We start from the raw sequence: 19,918 nt of genomic DNA, 5'->3' as shown, positions 1-19,918 counted from the left end.
TATCGTTCTCCTTACACAGGTCTCTCCTGATTTCGCTGTTTTTTTTTCCCATTGTCACTATCATTCCCCAAGTCTCTCAATGTTCAAAACACTGGTGCTATCTTTGATTCTTCCTTCTCTCTCACTTTTCATATTCAATTAGTTACCATGTCCTAAGGAAGTAGTATTTGCAACATCCCTCACATCTGTTCTCTATATTCTCCTATCCCTCCATTTCAATATTCAAGTGCTCACTATTACTCTGTTGGGGTATATAGGATGTTCAAGGAGGACTATTACCTCTGATATGAGGTCTTGCTAACCCATTTTCAGGGTCACTCATTCACCTGTGGCTCCAAGATGCTGTAGTGTGAGCAATGACCACATTCTGATAAAACCATCTCAGCAGATGGACTAAACCAGGTTGAGGGTGACCAATGGGCCTCACACCTATCAGTGAGTTAGCATGTGAAGACTTCCCCAGGTGGGATGGGCAGATGAGATCAATTTGTTCCAAAGGCCATGAAAGTGGTTGAAGCAGATGCTGTGAAGATGCCAAGGTCATCCACTGCATCCCAGGCCATCACCAGTGGTTTTGACTTCTGTCTTACCACTAGACTTCAATGACTGTGGAAGACAGAGAGAGGCTGACAACTTTGTGCAATTCTGCCTCACTTAAATCCAATTCACACACAAGTAACACACCCCGTGATATAATTGATCCTCTTCCAAAACGAAGGACAAACAACAACTACTCTGTACTACAGTGATGTCTGAATTACTTGGGACAAAAAATAATTAAATTATTGACATACAATAAACTTTATAAATTTTTTACATTTTAAAAAAATTGAATATATGATATGCTCTTTTTGTTGTTGTTGCTACAACTTCTTGTTTTACACAACTTGGCCCAAGATTTTGCCACACATTCCTCAATTCTTCATGGTCAAAGGATAAAAGACTGTTTTCAAAAGAAGAAATCAAATCTATAATAGTCCTACGAAAAATGCTCTAAATCACTAATAATTAGAGAAATGCAAATCAAAACAACTCTGAGGTGCCACCTCACACTATCAAACTGATTAATATGACAGAAAAGGAAAATGACAAATGAGGGAGAGGATGTGGAAAAATAGGTACGCTAATGCACTGTTGGTGTAGTTGTTAACTGGTCCACCCATTCTGGTGAACAATTTGGAACTTTACTCAAAGGGCTGTAAGATCACATACCATTTAATCCAATAATACCACTACTAGGCTATACCTCAAGAAGATCAAAGAAAAAGGAAAAAGACCTATATGTACAAAAAATCATAGCTGATCTTTTTCATGAAGGCAAAGAATTAGAAATTGAAGGGATGCGCATCAATTGGGAAATGACTGAACAAGTTGTGGTATATGATTATGATTTAATACTATTATGCTATAAGAAATGATGAAGAGGATGGTTTCAATTTTTTTCATAGCAAGAATTAGTTGTATTTTTGTACTAGTCTTCCCACTGTTTTTCCATCTTAAAATGATCTTAGTCAGTATCATGTTACCATCAAAATGGAGGACTAGACATTTTCTCCACTACAAGGTTTATATTCCAAGGACATATATTGATAAGGAGGCCACTGATAAGAAGAAAGTCTCCATATACACCAAATATTTATAGCAGCCATTTTTGTAATAGTGAAGAGTTGGAAACAAAGACAATGCCCATTGAATGGAAAATGGCTAAACAAATTATGGTACACAAATATGGCAGAATATTACTGTGGAGTAAGAAATGATGAATGTGGGGGCAGTGAGGTGGCACAGTGGACAGAGCACCGGCCCTGAAGTCAGGAGGACCTGAGTTCAAATCCGGCCTCAGACCAACACTTGATACTTAGTAGCTGTGTGACCCTGGGCAAGTCACTTAACCCCAATTGCCTAAAAACTAAAAAAAAAAAAAATGATGAATGAGATGAATACAGTGAAGCATGGAAAGACGTACATGAACTGATGCAGAGTGAAGTAATTAGAGCCAAAAAAACACCTAAATAAACCAATATACACAATGATTACAACAATGTAAATGAAGGAAATACACACACACATATGTCTATATAGGAAGATTCTCTGGGAGGGGGAGGAGAGGATGCTGAGGAAAACTTTGGTGATGTAAAAGAAGCAAAGGATATTTTTAAAGTATTAAAAATGAGAAATGTATGCCAACCTATTGAGGAATTAATAACAACTCTCCAGCTGCCTCATATCTCTAAAAGTCTTTGCTTATTTTCTGAGAATTAATCAGTCACTTCACAGAAATAGTTTGTCAGTTCTTGATATTGTTTTTGATTACATTGTTTTGAGCTTTGTTTTTAACTGATCTTATTTCCTTGTGAGTTTTAATAATCTTTAATAGGCTTGGCTTGCACCTACACCTGCTGTAATATCTCTAAAAGTTATTGAAGTGTGCTCTTTAAGAGTTATAAGCTTTGCATATTTCCTTGGAGAAATAGCAATTCCTTAAAAAAAAAAAACAGAATTAAAAAAACAATAAAAAGAAGCAATGAACTACACATGTATGGTAGGAATTTACATTCAACTAACAAAGAACTAACCAAAATTGGAGAAACCTTCTAAATCTGATTTTATCTGTTCAAAGTCAAATAATCTGAGGCAGCTTAGTGTCACTATGATCATCAGTGTCACAAAATGAAATCATATTCCAATTACTGCTTGTTTGAAGTAATTTGCTCACCATTCTAGGGTACTGTCCCTCCTAACCACCTGCCTAGATTATTGAAATCTCTTTTATAAAAAATCAAATATTTATTTTTCCAATTACATGTAAAAACAATTTTTAACATTAATTTTTTAAAACTTTGAGTTCCAAATTCTCTCCCTCCCTCCCTCATTGAAAAGATAGGCAATTTGATATAGGTTAAATATGTACAGTCATACAAAATATATTTCCATATTAGTTGTGTTGTAAAAGAAAATAGTCAAAAAGAAACACACACATACACACACAAAAAAACCAAAATAAAAATACTATGCTTTCATCTGCATTCAGTCTCCATCAATTCTTTCTCTAGAGGTGAATAGCATTTTATATAATAAGTCCTTTGGAATTGTCTTGGATCTTTGTATTGCTAAGAATAGCTAACTCAGTTTCAGTTGCTCATCATACAATATTGCTATTACTGTGTACAATGTTCTCATGTTCTTCTCACTTCACTTTACCATCAGTTCATATAAGTCTTTCTAGGTTTTTCTGAAAATATCCTGCTTGTTTCTTATAGCACAATAGTATTCCATCACAATCATATAGCACAACTTGTTTAGCTATTCCCCATTTGATGGGAATCCCTTCAATTTCCAATTCTTTTTCACCATAAAAAGAGCTGTTATAAATATTTTTGTACATATGGATCCTATTTATTTCTTTAAATCTCTTTGGGATACAGACCTAGTAGTGGTATTGTTTAGTCAAAGGGTATGCACAGTTTTACAACCCTTTGGGCATAGCTCCAAATTGCTCTCCAGAATGGTCAAATCAGTTAAGTAACTCCATCAACAGTTCATCAGTGTCCCATTTTCCCCACATCACCGGCAACATTTGTCATTTTCCTTTTCTACAATATTAGCCAATCTGATATGTGTAAGGTAGTAACTCAGAGTTATTTTAATTTGCATTTTCTCTAATCAATAGTGATTTAGAACACTTTTTCATATTACTATGTGTAACTTAAATTTCTTCATCTGAAAACTGCCTGTTCATATTCTTTGACCATTTATGGGGAATGACTCACATTCTTATAATTTGACTCAATTCTCTGTATATTTGAGAAATAAGGCCTTTATCAGAGAAATTTGTTATAAACAATTTCCTCCAGTTTTCTGCTTTCCTTTTAATCTTGATGGCATTGGTTTTGTTATCTTTAAACTTAACATAATGAAAATTATCCATTTTATATCCCATAATGCTCAATATCTCTTGTTTGGTCATAAATTCTTCCCTTATCCATAGATCTGACAGGTAAACTATTCCATGCCAAACTATTCCATACCAAAAGGTATATATAACCCTTTGAAATCTCCTCTTAATGGAATTTTCTGCTGTATTCTCACCTCCCATTCCAATCCATACTTCCTACCACTGCCAGAATAATATTTCTTAGACACAGATCTAATCATGACACTTCTCTGTTCAAAACTCTTCCATATATTTCTATTGCCCCTTAAGTAAAGCTCCAATTCCTCACCTGGCATTCAAGGCCATCCACCTCCTCCCATTTTATAGTGTATTACTCTCCTCTTTGCACTCTGTGTTCTAGATACTCTATGGACTATTCCTTGTACCCCAGACATGCTCTGTGCTCTCGTATCTCCATACCTTTGCTCATACTGAACCTCATGGAATATTCTCCCCTTTCATCTCTTCCTTCAAAGTCTAACTCAAATGCCATCTTCTTTATGAAGGTTTATTTGATCCCCAAGTCAATAATAACTTTCTCCCTAGACCTCAGGTAGCAATTTTTTTGTCTAATGCACTTATCATGTAATACAATTTATTAGACATATCTAATGTGTATCTTGCACAATACATACATACACATTAGCCTGTAAGCTCCATGAAGGCACGAATTGTATCTTAACTCTGTACTTCTCCCATTGTTTAGCCCAGTGTTCTGAACTCAGCTGGTTCCTAATATTTTCTGAATGAATATATGATTAGCCAGTCAGTCAATAAGCATTTATGAAACAATTCCTATGTGCCACACACTGTGCTAAATGTTAGGGAAGGGCAAAAACACTGTCCCTGCCCTCCAAGAGCTCACATTCTAGTATGGGAAACTATACAAATGACTATGTACATACAAGATAATAGATATATGTATGTATGTATGAATATATATGTATATATATATACATATATGTGTATGTGGGAGAAAGAGATGTGACCCTGGGCAAGTCACTTGACCATGTTTGCCTCAGTTTCCTCATCTGTAAAATGAGCTGGAGAAGGAAATAGCAAATCACTCTAGTATCTTTACCAAGAAAACCTCAAAAGGGGTTATGATGAGTTGGATACAATTAAAAATAACGAAACAACAACTATATGTGTGTGTATGTGTATATACACATGCATATGTAGAAGATGGAAGGTAGTCTCAGAAGAAAGGCACTAGCAGTGAGGAGGACCAGGAAAAGGTTCTTGCAGAAGGCAAGATTTTAGCTGCATTTTGAAGGAACCAGGGAAACTAACAGGCAAAGGTGAGGTAGGAGAGCATCCCAGGAATGGGGGACAACCATTGAAAAAACACATTGTGTTTTTTCATAACATAATTGTGTTTCAAAACATAATTGTGTTTAGATATGATGGGTGTGATGGAGTATTATGCATGAGGAATAGCAAGAAGGAGGTTTCTTCTGGATCATGAAGTATGTGAAGGGGAATAAAATATAATAGACTACAAAGATAGGAGGAAGGTTGTAAAGGGCTTTAAATGCCAGATAGAGGATTTTGTATTTGATTCTTCAGGTAACAGGGAATCCTGTTTAAGAACTTCTGGATAGGGGTTCTTTGCAAACCTATAAGTGCTGCATAAATTTCAATTCATTGTAATTCTTCCCCATGAATGAAAACAATATCAGTGATTCCTAGTTTTTCCTCTCATTGCTTCGATCTGGGCTTGACATTAAATCTCATGTATTCTAGAACATCCTAGAATTCAGTGCATGTCATGCTGACCTGACCCAGTTATCGAACCATCTTCCTACAAATCAGCAGTAGTAATCATAGGCAAATGGTATCCCAGAGGGAGAAAGGGGAGGTTGAGAGGACTGGCAAACAGAGTTGCTGAAGTGAGCTAAGATTTTTTCCTCCCTTAAATAGCCTCAATCTCAAAAGAGATCTCAGTATCTAACCCTCTTCTGCTTATGGACTTTGACATACAGGCCAGGAAATGACACAGAGCAAGAAAACAACTCCTCTTCCTCCAGGCTGGCATATCTGCAAGCCAATCTTAAACTCAGGTCCTGTTTTTGCCTCACAGAACTGTACCCAGCACAGGATTACCATTTGGACTTAGATGAAAGTGCTGAGGACTCGTCATTACTTATTCAAATAGTGAAGCAGAAACAGAAATCTAGAGGTTTGCTTTTTAACTCCTTAACTCAAAAACAAAACTCTAATCTTCTTCAAACTAACCACTCTGTTACTGTTTCCTCAAAACGAACTGGGGTCTCTCAGCTTTCTCATCTATCAAGACATGTTCTCCAGGCTCAATAGCATCTGTCCTGTTATTGAGTGCATTGCCTTCTTTGAGTTCCCCTTTCCCATGTACCCAGATCTGATTTGAAGAGTCTAGAAGGTCACAGGTACCCCACCTCCATAAGCATGTCCCAGTTTTTCATCTTCTGATGTAGCATTTCCTATTTAGACATAGCTCAGGTTTACACAGAGCTTTCCAGTTTTCTTCACAGCAAACCTTGTCAGGTGGGTGGTACAAGTATTATTGCCCACATTTTACAGAGGAGGAAACTGAGACTTAATGACATGAAGTGACTTGTCCTAAGTCACACAGCTATGAAGTGGGAAAATCCAGATTCAAATCCTGGCATCAAGTTTGTGTAGATTTCTTCCTTACCACAAAATAAATAAATAAAATAAATGAACAGACAAATAGGTGAATGAATAGATCGGTGAATGAATGAACAAGCAAATAGATGAATGAACAAATAAATGAAAAGGTGAAGGAATAGGTGAAGGAATGAATAAATATATAGATAGATAATAAATGAATGAATGAATGACCAAATAAATAAATAAAGATTAAAAAATATTAAACAGCTATCAGCTATAGCTCATTCTAGTGGAATGAACATTGGGGGCAAGTTGCTTTACCTCTCTGGGCCTCAGTTTCCTCATCTGCAAAATGAGATTGAAATAGGTAATTTCTCAGTTCTGGTCTTCCTGTGACATTATGTGATTCTATACCCATGCTGGAAAAAAGCTACCTGACTGAATTCTGAATAGCTTGTACTGGAATTTCTTTGTCTAAATTAATTGCAGAAATGGATGTTTCTTTGTCATTTCCTCTCATTTTCAAGTCATCATTTTTTCCCTGTGTTTCCAAAGGAAACTTATTAATCCTGATTTTATTCCTGGAGTCACATAGGGAGGCATAGACCTCAACATCCTTTTCAGGGAGGTTGAACTATGGAACAGGAAAGCTGCCATCTCTCCAGGCCCACACTGACTGGCTGTGTGAAAGATTGATTACCCTAAGACAGATGTATTAGGAGCCATTTATCCTTTTAAACCACTTCCAAATGCATATATTTCCCTTATCACAGCTATCTGAAAAAAGGCAGGGCAGGTGGTATTGAGACGATTTCATAGAAGAGTAAATAAACCTTGGGACACTTGGCCAAGGGCATTGAAATAACCCTGGACTGGAAGGTGTCTAGATATTGGGAAGGTTTTCTGCTCTTTCCCACCTCCCTGGTTTTTTCATTTCTTATTTGATCATCGTTCCCCTTCCCTATCTTGCCTATCACACACACACAAAAGAAGGCAGGGGTCTCTTGCTTGCTGGGATAATGGAAAACAACGAAACCTTACAGGGCAAGAAACTCAAAGCTGTATCTGACAGCTCCTGGTTAGGGGTGAGTGAAATGAACAGACTGCAAGTGTTAAAGGGCTTGTCCCCATCACACACACACACACACACACACACACGCACACAGTCCAAAAGCAGACCAGGTTGACGTCTGGTGAGCTGTTCACGGGGGGAGTGGTGATGGAGGAGGTAGGGGAGCCGAAGGGGTGGGGTCAGGCACGATCCAAGCTTTCGGTCATTTCTCTCCTCCTCGCCCCCTCCTCTCATGCTCTGGTCAGGTTGGTTGGCAGAGCAAGGGCGATAAGGATCGAGCCGTGACGTCAAAGGAGCAGACCCACTAAAGTCAAGCCTCTGGAGCGCATCGTTGAGAGGTGGAGACACAGACTCCGACCCAGACCTGGACGGAGCTAGCGATCTTAGTAGCCGCGGGCTGGTGCTGCTGCCAAAACGGATTCAACTCACTGGGACAGCTCCCCGCTGGGACTTGCGCTCCGAACTCAACCCCAGCGCAGGTCCCTAGGTAAGCGGCACTGGAGAAGAACTGGTCCCAGGAGTAGCTCGCGATCTCCTCTCAGTGCTTAGATACGACAGGCTTGTCTTGGTTAATTTGAGAGGGGAAGGTCTCTCTCCGCCCATGTTAGGCGGGGGTGGAGTTGTAGGGAGACTAGGGCATGGAAGAGATGGTGGGGAAACCAAACTGAAGGGAGGGTTAGTTAGGGGCACAGGTGATGAGAAAAGACGGAGAAAATTTGGAGGCTGAGTTGGGGGTGGGATGGGCTGGAAGAGAACAGGGTTTGGGACAAATTCTGCCCAAGTGACAGCTCAAATCCATCTACTCCCTGGGTTTTTTTTTTTCCCAAAAGCGGAGATTGAATGAAGCCTTTTACCAACGTTGGCAAACACAGATAAAACCTAAAGTCCCATTCGCACACATCCTTTTCCTCCTCATCAGTACCAGAGATAGAGGCAGGTTCCGTAGAGGGTTAAAGTCTTTGTAAAGAAAGTGCGTCCCACAGCTTCTGGGCTTCTCCCGCAGAAACAGCACTGAAATTAGACTCATCCTCTCCCTACCCAACCCTTTTCGTTTTCATTTTATTTTCAAAAAGTCAATCTTGTCCTGTTAAAGAGAGCTCAATCCCTTGGAAGGGATGCAATTGAAAAGGGGATAAAGATTCGATTAGTTCACTAACATTACTCATTTCTTGGGTTCTAAGATGGGAATGGGGTCAGAAGCACGGATGTTTCAGGTTGAACAGAGCAAGAGAGATGGCCAAATGAAGGTTTCACTTAACTATTTGTCCTTTGTATTTGCAGCAAGAGTCACGCCCAAAGGATCGAGGAATCATGGCTCTGGGTGAACTTGGTCTCCTCACCTGGCTTCGGGAGAGCCGGCAGTCAAGGAAATTAATCCTTTTTATCGTGTTTCTTGCTCTCCTCTTAGACAATATGCTGCTCACGGTCGTGGGTAAGTGGAAGCCTCTTTTCTTGGCTTCCTTTTAGATGAACTAAGGTCATAGCTCCTAGCTACTATGCATTTCCAGTAACCATAACTCTTGAGATTTGCTTCTATACAAATTACAGAAATTTGACACACTTCTCGAAAGCACATGGTTAGAAGATGGGGCTCAGGATCCTAGGTTTTTGTTTCTGCTACTGAGACGTTATTTGTGCCTTCATTTTCCCCGGTGGTCACATCAGCAAATGACTCTCCAGATAAGGAGCAGAACTTATGTTTCCTCTTGATAGTACTTCCCCTCACCATTTCATTGTGGTGGTAAAGATTTCTGTTGCAGAAGAATAATATTTAAAGTTCTAATAGTCATCTGGCTTTTAAAAAGTTATTTAGCATAAAGATTATGCACTTTATTTTAGGGTCTACCTTACAACAATGAGGACAAATAATATTATTCCCTAGCTCCAAAAACCAAGGAGTGAGAGTTAGAGTTCTTGTAGGATTGAGTGTGCCTAACCAGGGAACATTTCCTGACCAGCTTCAAAGGTAATGTTGAGAAGATGTCAACTTTAGCCTCAGACTATATTAGATTATCCCTATTTGAAAAATGGAAAACTAGGTCTCCTAAATTAACCCCATTAGCAAAAAGCATCTGATAAGTTTTCTTTTCCCTGAAATGCCCTAATTTTAAATGGCTCTATGAGTCATTTGTAACAGAAGGTTCAATATGAGGTGGCTTCTGTTATCTCAGTTTGCAGGCTCGCTGGACACATCTTCTGAAGAACAAATAGATTCATATTCTTGCATGTGAAAGAAGGACAGAGGGTGCAGCTCTCTCACTTGCTCTTGGCTGTAAACTATCCTGACTCTTTTATACTGATGGTCTGTCTGGATATACTTACCTGGAGCTTCAGTGGGGTCTTGGATGTTGTTTGTACTCTCTGAAACCCTTTGAAATTATGAATTGCCTGGACTATACAATAAATACAAATTTCAAGTTTATGTAATAGAAACACAGAATAAGCCTGTTACAAAATTGTTATTTCCTGTGATGTTTTGATGACACATAATGCAATTTAGATTTCTATTTCCTTGTTTCATTTACTTAAATGTCCTTATGGCTATATACATTCTTTGGCTGGAGAAATACTGAAAATTCTGGGTAAATATTGACCACATTTTACATTTCAACTAGCCTTCTTCTTGTAAATAATGGCTTATGGCAAATTAAATGAATTAAATGTCTATGAATTAAATGAATTAAAGGGCTATGTGGAGAAAGTAAAGGATATAAATTGCCATTCACTTTCTTAACTGCCCCTGAATAGGTAGACGTTTAATAGGATAGGCTAAATAAGGTGAAGTTGTCCAGACTTTAGTAAATTACTCTTCCCACTCAATTTTGGAGAGAACTAGTTGGCTGTTGTCAACCACTTTTCTATTTTGCTTGTGTTTCTAGTGCCCATCATACCCAGTTACTTATACAGCATTAAGCATGAAAAAAATGCCACAGAAATACAAACTGCCAAACCAGAAACCGGGTCTCCCACCTTCAGCAGTATCTTCTCCTATTACGACAACTCCACAATGGTCACTGGAAATGCCACTAGAGCACCTGGACGAGGACAGTCCTATAAAACAGTGACACAGCAGATGGTAGTCAATGCAACCAGCATCCCATCTGACTGCCCCAAGGAAGACAAAGACCTGCTCAATGAAAATGTTCAAGTCGGCTTATTATTTGCTTCCAAAGCGACCATACAGCTCCTCACCAACCCTTTCATAGGGCCAATGACTAACAGGTAGGTCATTCCTTAGTGAAATCATTTGATACCAACATCTGCCAAGTAATATCTCTCAAGCTAACTCCCTACCTTCTGCAGTATCTTGCTATTGTGTCTCTTGGAAGCTGTCATTCTTTTCATTCATGAGGTGTCTTCAATGGAAGTCTCAGTAAATGGGCAATCCAAATGCTGCCATATCCCTCCCTTTACTCTTCCCCCATTGTCTCTTCTCCCATGCCAGCTAAGGATGCATTCCCATCTTTCTCTTCTTTTCTACTCTCCAAAATAATCTTAGGCAATTGTTAAAAATGAAAGTAACCAGCATCTTTGAATTGTGAGTCTGATGTATCTCAATTCTAGGTTTGACTAGTGAGCAGTTGCAAAAATAGCCTTTGCTTAGTCAACACTCCACGGTAACCACTGGCTGTCTTGCATTTCTAAATGTAATTTAGCTTTGTTTCTTCCCCATTTCCCCTACCCTTGCTCCAGACCTCTTTTGGGGAACTTTCTTTTGGATTACATGGCCAAGAAGGACTGTGAAAAAATGACATTCATGAGACTAGCTTACAGATAGCATTTTAAAGCCAACTTTGGAGCTACAGGCAATGTGCTAATTCCTTCTATTTTACCAGTTGCTACGGCTTGTGTCTACACATAGGCAATTAAATGCAAACTGAGGCAATCATTCAATCCCCATCCCCTTAAAGATATCCTCAGTGTTAGGACTCATTATCTGGATATTACTGGCAAAAAGTATTTTCTTGAATTAAATTTTCTAGGTAATAAAATCAGCTTTTTACTTCTTATGTGAATTGATAAATCAAGTATTTAGTGAGCAGTTAACATGTGTGGCACCAGGTGCTATGGAGTACAAAGTCATAAGCTTCACTTATGAGAAATTTATAATTTTGTTGGGGTGATGGGACTCAGTTTCCTCATCTGTAAAATAAGAGGAGTTAGACTAGATGATCTCCAATGTCTCTTCCAGTTCTAAAAAATATATGATTCTAGCAAAATATATGCGTATGAAATAGTGAATGAACAAGACAGTATTATATGCATACATTTATGGACAAACACATATATAGTCATACATGTCAGCATTTTAAAATTGCTATCAGAAGGTCTCAGTTGTCCTGTTTGATTAAGAACTGGAATAGTATATAATAAACAGATATGAGCATTGTCAGAGAAGTAGAGATCTCACTAAGCCATTTGCCATCTGTGTGACTTTGAGCAATTCATCTAACCTCTCTGGGCCTCAGTTTCCTTATATATAAAATCAGAGCATTGCTCCATTGTATATGTCCTCTAATATCCCTCCAGTCCGAAATTATGATCTTATGAGTCTGATGTGAATTGGAGTCATTGTGGAAGTTTCTACTGAGGATTCAGGTCTTGAGGTGGGCCACTGAAAGAGGTGGAGGAAGGGAGGATGGTGGAGGAATTCTATATGGTAGTAACAGTGTGAACAAAGACACAGGGGAGGACATAAGTGTGGTGGGGAGTGAGTAGGGGTGAGTGAAGGAGAGGTGTCTGACTGGGGGGAAGGGCCATTTGGGGAACAGTGAGAAATAAGGAACAGGTAGTTAGAGCCAGGTTACAGAAAGTCTGGAAAACTAAGCAGAAAAATTTAGATCCAAAAGGGCAGGCAGTAGTGCCTCCTTACAAATTCTTGATCAAGGCAGTGACATGAGCAGAAAAAATATCTCAGAAATATTAAGTTCATAGCAATGTACAGAATGAATTGGAGCTGGAGAGACCAGGCAGCTCAATCATGCAGGATACGAGGTAAAGAGATGCACTAGAGTGATAGCATTAAGAATGAAGAAGGGATGAAATGGAAGTGCCCATACTACTTGCGAAAGAGTAGAAGATCTTAAAAGTATGAATTGCTCTTTATTTGAAGCGTCTCCAAACTTTTTTGATCGCATACCCTTATCAGTGAAAAACAAATAAGTGTGAGTATTTATTTATAAAGTATACACATGTCCTAATGTACTGTTATGTAGATCAAGAACTTGCCCTAAAATAGAAACGAAAAAGAGGAAGTTGAAATAACATTTTATTGACTAACAATACAAACCCTCTTTTGTTTTCACTAAAATGCTATTATTAATAATGACATTTTAGTGAAAGCAATATGATTGAATATGCTTCACTATTTTTGAAAATCTTGGTTTAATTTTTTTTGTTACAGTGATTCAAAGATGTGGTTCTAAGTTCAGTTTATTACAATATTTGATATTGATGATTGTCATAGCTGAAAACAAATCTGTCACAAAGATGCTTAGTTTTAAATGGAGGAAGTACATTGTTGCCCATTACTAAATCATAATATTTAGTTTTTCAATCCTATCCACCAATTAGGCAAAGATTTTCATTGAAATTTATCTTCTTTGATGTTTATCAGTTGTTGTAAACTTGTCAGAATGTGTTGGCTTTTTATATTTCAACAAATGGATTCAAAACTCATTGAAAACCTCTTTTATTTGGGAGGTTTTTAACCAGGTTAGAAAATTCTCCTGCCAGGGTTTTATATATAGATATGAGAGATATGAGTGTTGATAGGTGACCTGTGTCAATTTCAGTATCTCAAAGATAAGAGAATGAGTATTGCAGAAGAACATAGTCCACAGTGCCAAACACAGCACTGCTCAAGATGGAGGAGGATTGAATAGAAGGTTGTGAGATTTGGCAATTGTGAGATCTTTGAAGAAAGCAGTTTCAAGGAGTTCAAAATAAGGAGGAAATTGAGAACCTGGAAGACTAGAATGCTGAGGGTGTCCTCCATAGAAATAGAAAAGTTCAAAAGAGAGAGAGGGTTTGGGGCAAAAATAATGCATGGCCACTGTCCAATGCCTCCTGCAGAAGCCACAGGTCAAAAAGAGTGAAGGGCAATATAAGAGTAAGGGCAGGGAGTCTTGCCTGCATGACTATTTGGGTTGAGGATATGTTATAAAAGTCCTAAGGGGTTCATAGGGCAACTAGTGGTGCAGTAGATAGAGTACCAGGCCTAGAGTCAGGAAGAATCATCTTCCTGAGTTCAAATCTGGCCTCAAACGCTTACTACCTGTGGGATCTGGACAAGTCGTTGAACCCTGTTTGCCTCAGTTCTTCATCTGTAAAATGAGCTGGAGCAGGAAATGGCAAACCATTCCAATATCTTTGCCAAGAAAACCCTACATGGGGTCATAGAGAGTTGGACACAACTGAAAAATAACTGAACAACAAAGGAGTTTGTGCTGGGGGGAGGTTTGACACAATCCATCTTCCCAACCTTTGATTGGTTGACCACACATGCACTGCAAGGTTATACCATTAGGAAACCATGGGTCTGGAAAGATGGCACTGCTGACCCACAGTCAGGAGGACTTAATGCACATTTATAACTCATCTCCATTAATTTCCTAGACTTCTAAGTGGCAGATTGCAAGGTCATATTAAAGCCATGACAATGGTCCCAAACCACATCCTGCCCTTTTCTTGTTAATCAGTCAGAAAACTATTTTTAGATGGCAGGGGACAAAACATACTCACAAAAGTAATCCAAGGCTGGTTTGAGATTATGACCCCACTGAGAAGTACCATTGTAAATATGACAACACATCTTCCTGTCAACAAAAGAAAAATCAAACAAACTTAACTAGTCATGGTTTCAAAACTGTTTGGGTTTCTATGTGTGGGAAGATCAAGTAAGAGCACTTCTCGAAGATGTGTCTAATATAATTACAGAAAATTGCTCAGAATTTTGCGTTCTGAGAGGGCAAAGAGCTTATTTAGTATGCAGCAAATGGCAAGACATTATCATAATAATGCCCTTGCCAGACACCTGGTGGGAGTGGTGCAAAGGCACTGTATCGTAGGTACTGGGAAACTCAGGAATCGAAATGATTGAAGCATCACAATTCTCCAAATGCAAATGGGAAGTGAATGAGTTTTTCAAGCTGGCTCATATTGTAATGTTTTGCTTTTGTCAAGGGAAGCAGCTTGTTTAAACAGTGATTTTTCACTATTAAACATCCAGTATGAGACTCACGCTGTAGTTGCCCAAGACTGAGGTTTTACACACACACACACACATGCAAACACACAGGGCATGCATGCATGTTTCTGTGTATGTACACATGTAGACATATGCATAAATACATATATATGCACATGGGTGTATGTATACATGTATATGTGTGTGTTTTATACATGCACCCTTCTCTGGAGAGAAGCCTTGATTTACTTTGCTACCTTTAAAATATAGGATTAACGGAGGCAGCTAGGTGGCACAGTGGATAGAGCACTGACCTTGGAGTCAGGAGGACCTGAGTTCAAATCCGGACTCAGACACATAACACTCACTAGCTGTGTGACTCTGGGTAAGTCACTTAATCCCAATTGCCTCACCAAAAAAAAAAAATGTAGGATTAACCAACCAATCAATTAGCAAGCATTTATAAAGTACCTAGTATGTATATATCAGGTACTCTGCCAGTTAATGAGGAATACAGAGACAGAAATGAAATAGTTGCTGCCCTCTAGGAGCTTATATTCTATGTTCCATCGGGAGAGACAACACACAGATATGTAAATATATGCAAAATTTTAAAAAGATAATTTTTGTAGGGAGTGAGGTGATGGTAAAAAAAGCAGTAACAGATGAAGGAATCAGGAAGGGTTTCCTGTAGAATGTGGCCTTCCCAGTTTCACCTGGCTACTGCAGACAGCTAGGTGACACAATGGAGAGAATGCTGGACCTGAAATCAGTAAGACCTGAGTTCAAATCTGACTTCAGCCACTTACTAGCTGTGCGACCCTGGGCAAGTCACTTAATCTGTTTGTCCCAATTTCCCTATCAGTAAAATAGGGATAATAATAACACCTGCCTCCCAGAGTTGTTATGAAAATAAAGTGAGATGCTATCTTAAAGTTCTTTGTAAATCTTAATATACTAGCATTTATAAATGCTAGCTTTTTAAAAATTATTACTCCCATTATCCATGAGTCATTCATAGAATCCTAGACTTGGGGTAGAAAGGGACCTGAGACCATTTGCTCCATCCCCTCCTTGAGCCCTATAATCACTCTACAATATCCTCAAAGTGCCAAGGAACCACTGCTTCAAACCCATCCTCTGATAGGGAATTTTCTACCTCCAGAAGCAGCCCATTTCATTGATGTGATTTATCCTCCAACAAATTGTTTTTTTTTATGCCAAACCAATTTCCTTCAGACATCCAGCATCTCTGGAAATCATCTCCCTGTTCTAAAACTATATGTGTGTACAAGGATCATAGGATGGCAGAATAATAAAACTAGAGCCAGGAGGGGCCTCAGATGCCATCACAATGGTGTCAAAATCAAATAGAAATGGTCACTGTGGGCCACACATCGACTTAGGAAAGCACAAATTAACATTATCTATGTTGTATTGTATTTCTATTTATTTTTTAAACATTTTCCGATCACATTTTAATATGGTTCTAGCAAACCTCAAGCCCAGAGTTTCTTACTCAGTACTTATTCATATAGGTAGTGCTTACTCTTCACACTCAACATCCTTTCCCCCTCCATATACAAACACACTTAAATTCATAGAATTTTAGGACTAGTCTAACCTCTCATTTAACAGATGAGAAAACTGAGGCCCTGAGAGGGGAAGTGTCTTGTCTGTAGTGAAAAAGCTATTGTCTACAGAGATGGTAATAATAATAATAATAATAATATCATTTAAAAAATCTCATTTTATCCACGCACCAACCCAAGAAGTTAGGCATTATTATTATCCCCATCTTAGTGATGAAAAAACTGAGGCAGACAAGAGGTTAAGTAACTTAGCCAAGGTCATAAAACCAGTAAGTGTCTGAAGTGGGATGTGAACTCAGGTCCAGCACTCTAAGCACCATGCTGCTTAGCGACCTGGGTATTAGGAGCTAAGTCTTCTGGACTGTCTTCTTCCCGCTACACCATGCTGCCCTTCACTTTCCTTACTTTCCTCACTGTGGTGTGCATTTGTACCCTTTCCTACGATGATCTACTTTTCTGCTCCTGAGTAGGGTTGTCCCTATTTGTACCAGGCTGAATTGAACAAAATTAAGACTGCAGTTGTTCAATCACTATGTTGCTGTTGTTGTCGTACTGTTGTTATCGTTGTTTGTAAATCAGCGCAGGATATTTCTTATAGGTAGTTTAAACATGAAAAATAATATGACTGGTCACGAAATATTTTTTATTATAAATTTTGGTTAGTCTAAGCTTGAAGATGCCTAGGTATTATGGGGAGAATAAGAGTTTGGGGGAAAGACTCACAACACAGATTCAATCATTTTCTGCTCTTAATTGTTGTACTATTTGGAGCAAAATCCTCAACTTAGAAGAATGTTAGAGCCAGAGGGTCATAGAATTAAAAGATAGAAAGGTCCTTAGAAATCATTTAGAACTGGGATTCTGAGCCTTTTTTGTGTGTCTCATGAAGGCATGAGAGACTCATGAAGACCATGGATCCCTTCTTAGAATGATGATTTCTAGATGCATAAAATAAAATATAGAGAATGGCAAAGTAAGCCAACTGAAATAGTTATCAACAAGTTAAATAAGTTCATGGACTCCAGGTTAAAAACTCCTAGTCTAACCCACCCTGTTCATTTTTCAGATGTGGAAAATGAAACATAGAGAGTTGAAAAGAATTGTCCAAGGTCATTGGTCTAGATCTATGATTTCATTGGTATAGGAAACTCTTAGAGAAGAGACTTCCTCTACCAATGCAGATAGGCAACTGTCTTCCAGTTTATAATCTAACAGAGTTGCCTGGGACATTGGAGGATTGAATGACTTGCCTAGGGGTCCCACACACAGCTAGTTTGGGTTAGCCTTAGGACTTGAACCCAGGTCTTCTTGATTCTGAGGTCTGCTTTTCACTCTGACCAGTTTCCCAAGGTCATATATGTAGTAAGTAATAGAGTCAGAATTTGAACCTGAAACCTTTGGCTTGTGTAGTTTCCAAGGTAAGAATGAAGATTTTTCCCTATGAGACCAAGCTACTTGAGAACAGAAGAACTTGGATAAACTCTAGGTAAGGTTTGAAAATTGCCTCCCCTATGTGTCACTGGCTCCCCCAGAGGCTTTGTGCCTTCATGATAATGCATGATTTTGACCTATCACAAAATTAATTCCTTTGGGCCATTCATGGAGAGAGGAATTTTATGGCATGAACAGCACATGAAATTATAAAGAGTTATTTTTTTCTAAATGCCCTTTGTTGTCTCTCCCGTATGTAACATGCCCTCCTTACCCCATCTTCCTTTGATTCTGGGTCAGTGGCAGGGGCAGGGAGGTATGGGAGTGGGGCAAAGAGTGAATTTTTCATTTTTGTAAGGCCCGAAGTGCTAACACGGAACCCTACATGTGGTAGGCATTTAACAAATCAGGAAGATTTGGATTTGACTCCCAAATCAGACACTTAGAAGCTATTTCACCTAAACCCTGAAGACACTTAATCTCTTTAAGCTTGAGTTTCCTCATCTATGAAATGGAAATAATAATGGCACTAACTTCACAGGGTTGTATTGAAGATCAAATGAGATAATGCATATAGAAAGTATTTTGCAAACCTTAACCTACTACATAAATGTGAACTATTATTATTATTGTAAAGCTTGCTTAATAAATGAATGGGGGAGATGAAGTGTCCAGATTTGAATCTGACAGCCATTTCTTTTTGTTATATGCAGTGGTAATAGATTAAAAAAAAATCCTCGAACCCATCAGAGCCGCATAGTGCCTTTGGTCATTTGAATTATATTTCTGAGGGACAAGTAACCTGCTGCACAGTAGGTTTCATTCAACTAGCAAGCAAAAGCGAGAAGTGTGGTGGGTTTTTTCAGCATTCAGTCACAAAGGTGAACAAAAATCCAGAAAAAAATTTCTTAATGAGACAATGAAAAAAAAATCCCTTCTTTCTTTTCATAGCATATCAAGTTGAGTTGTTGTTGTTAGAAGTGGTGAGAGTGGTGAATAAAGCAAATTTCATTTGATAAGTATGAGGGTCAATATTGACAGAATTTTTACAATGGGAATATATTCCAAGGTAACCAGGTTCAGTTTGATTTCTCAGCTACTTCCAGTAATGGGACATTTTCTCCAACTTCATCTTACGCTTGTCACCATCTCAAAGTCCTGCTTTTACCAAATCAATACCAGTGACTGGGTTATGATGTTAGGTCCATGCTAAGTAATAATCCATAGTTTTCTCATATAATTTGAAATCCAGATGTTTTTCCAGAAAATTATACAATGTGCACTGGAAGGGGGACTTTAGAGCTCATCCATCCTGACCTTTTGATTTTATCAGTGGGGAAAAATAAGACCTGAAGTAGGGAAATGACTCGCCCGAGGAAAGTAAATGTCAGAACCAAGACTAGATGAAAGACCTCCTGACTTCTGATCCAGTGATTTGTACACCCCAAACACTGTCTCGTTGTAGCTAACAGCAGGCCAACAAAAACAAACGTGTCTAGAAAGATCTTGTACTTAACATATAGAGGTTTTCTAATTACTGTCAGTTGATCTGAAGAGAGCTTTCTGGTAATAAGCAGTGACCTTTTCAGTTTCTCAGTTGGCAGGAAGAGCAGCTGTTTAAAGAAAGACTTTCCAGTTGGAGATGTTTAACCAAGTACACAGAAAACGGTCCAGTCTTCTGAAGTCAGAAGATAATGGTCAGAAGAGTGAGGGTTTCTTGTCACACTGAACTATCATGATAATGTATTTCAGAGAACAAGGAAAGTTAACAGAAGAAACAATCTACACTACAATAACCTATAGGACACTTAATGTGTCATTTGAAGAAAAACTGATATGTGAAAATATGGATTTATTATGCAAATAACTAACTAGCTGGTAACTAGTCTTTTCATAATAGGAGTGGATTCCCTCCAAGAGCAAGCTTCCTTGTTGCATTTACAGGTTGATTTACAGAAATTCATTTTATATGCTACCTATTCGCACATTTATTTTTATAACATGAGACATACCTTGCCCTCTTAGTAGAGAATTGGGATTAAGAACATACTTTGAGTATTCTGGACATTTAACCTATATTTAGAGCC

At 38.4% G+C, this 19,918-nt stretch overlaps 1 protein-coding gene across 2 annotated transcripts in view; it reads left to right on the top strand.

Moving 5' to 3' along the window:
* Positions 1-7,984: 7,984 nt before the first annotated feature.
* The window catches only part of SLC18A2 (solute carrier family 18 member A2), a 47,018-nt gene continuing 35,084 nt past the window's right edge, over positions 7,985-19,918 (top strand). For both annotated transcript variants that reach the window (XM_027851439.1, XM_027851438.1), the window contains exons 1-3: positions 7,985-8,106; positions 8,901-9,051; positions 10,499-10,841. In XM_027851439.1, the coding sequence (XP_027707240.1) occupies positions 8,931-9,051; positions 10,499-10,841 (464 nt within the window). In that variant the 5' untranslated portion in view covers positions 7,985-8,106; positions 8,901-8,930. The remainder of the gene's footprint in view (positions 8,107-8,900; positions 9,052-10,498; positions 10,842-19,918) is intronic.

Source organism: Vombatus ursinus, unplaced genomic scaffold, assembly GCF_900497805.2.
Source record: "Vombatus ursinus unplaced genomic scaffold, bare-nosed wombat genome assembly UNPS02009205.1, whole genome shotgun sequence".
Taxonomy (NCBI): Eukaryota; Metazoa; Chordata; class Mammalia; order Diprotodontia; family Vombatidae; genus Vombatus; species Vombatus ursinus.
The sequence above is the reverse complement of the archived record's forward strand: the minus strand, read 5'-3'. Positions and strand labels throughout refer to the sequence as shown.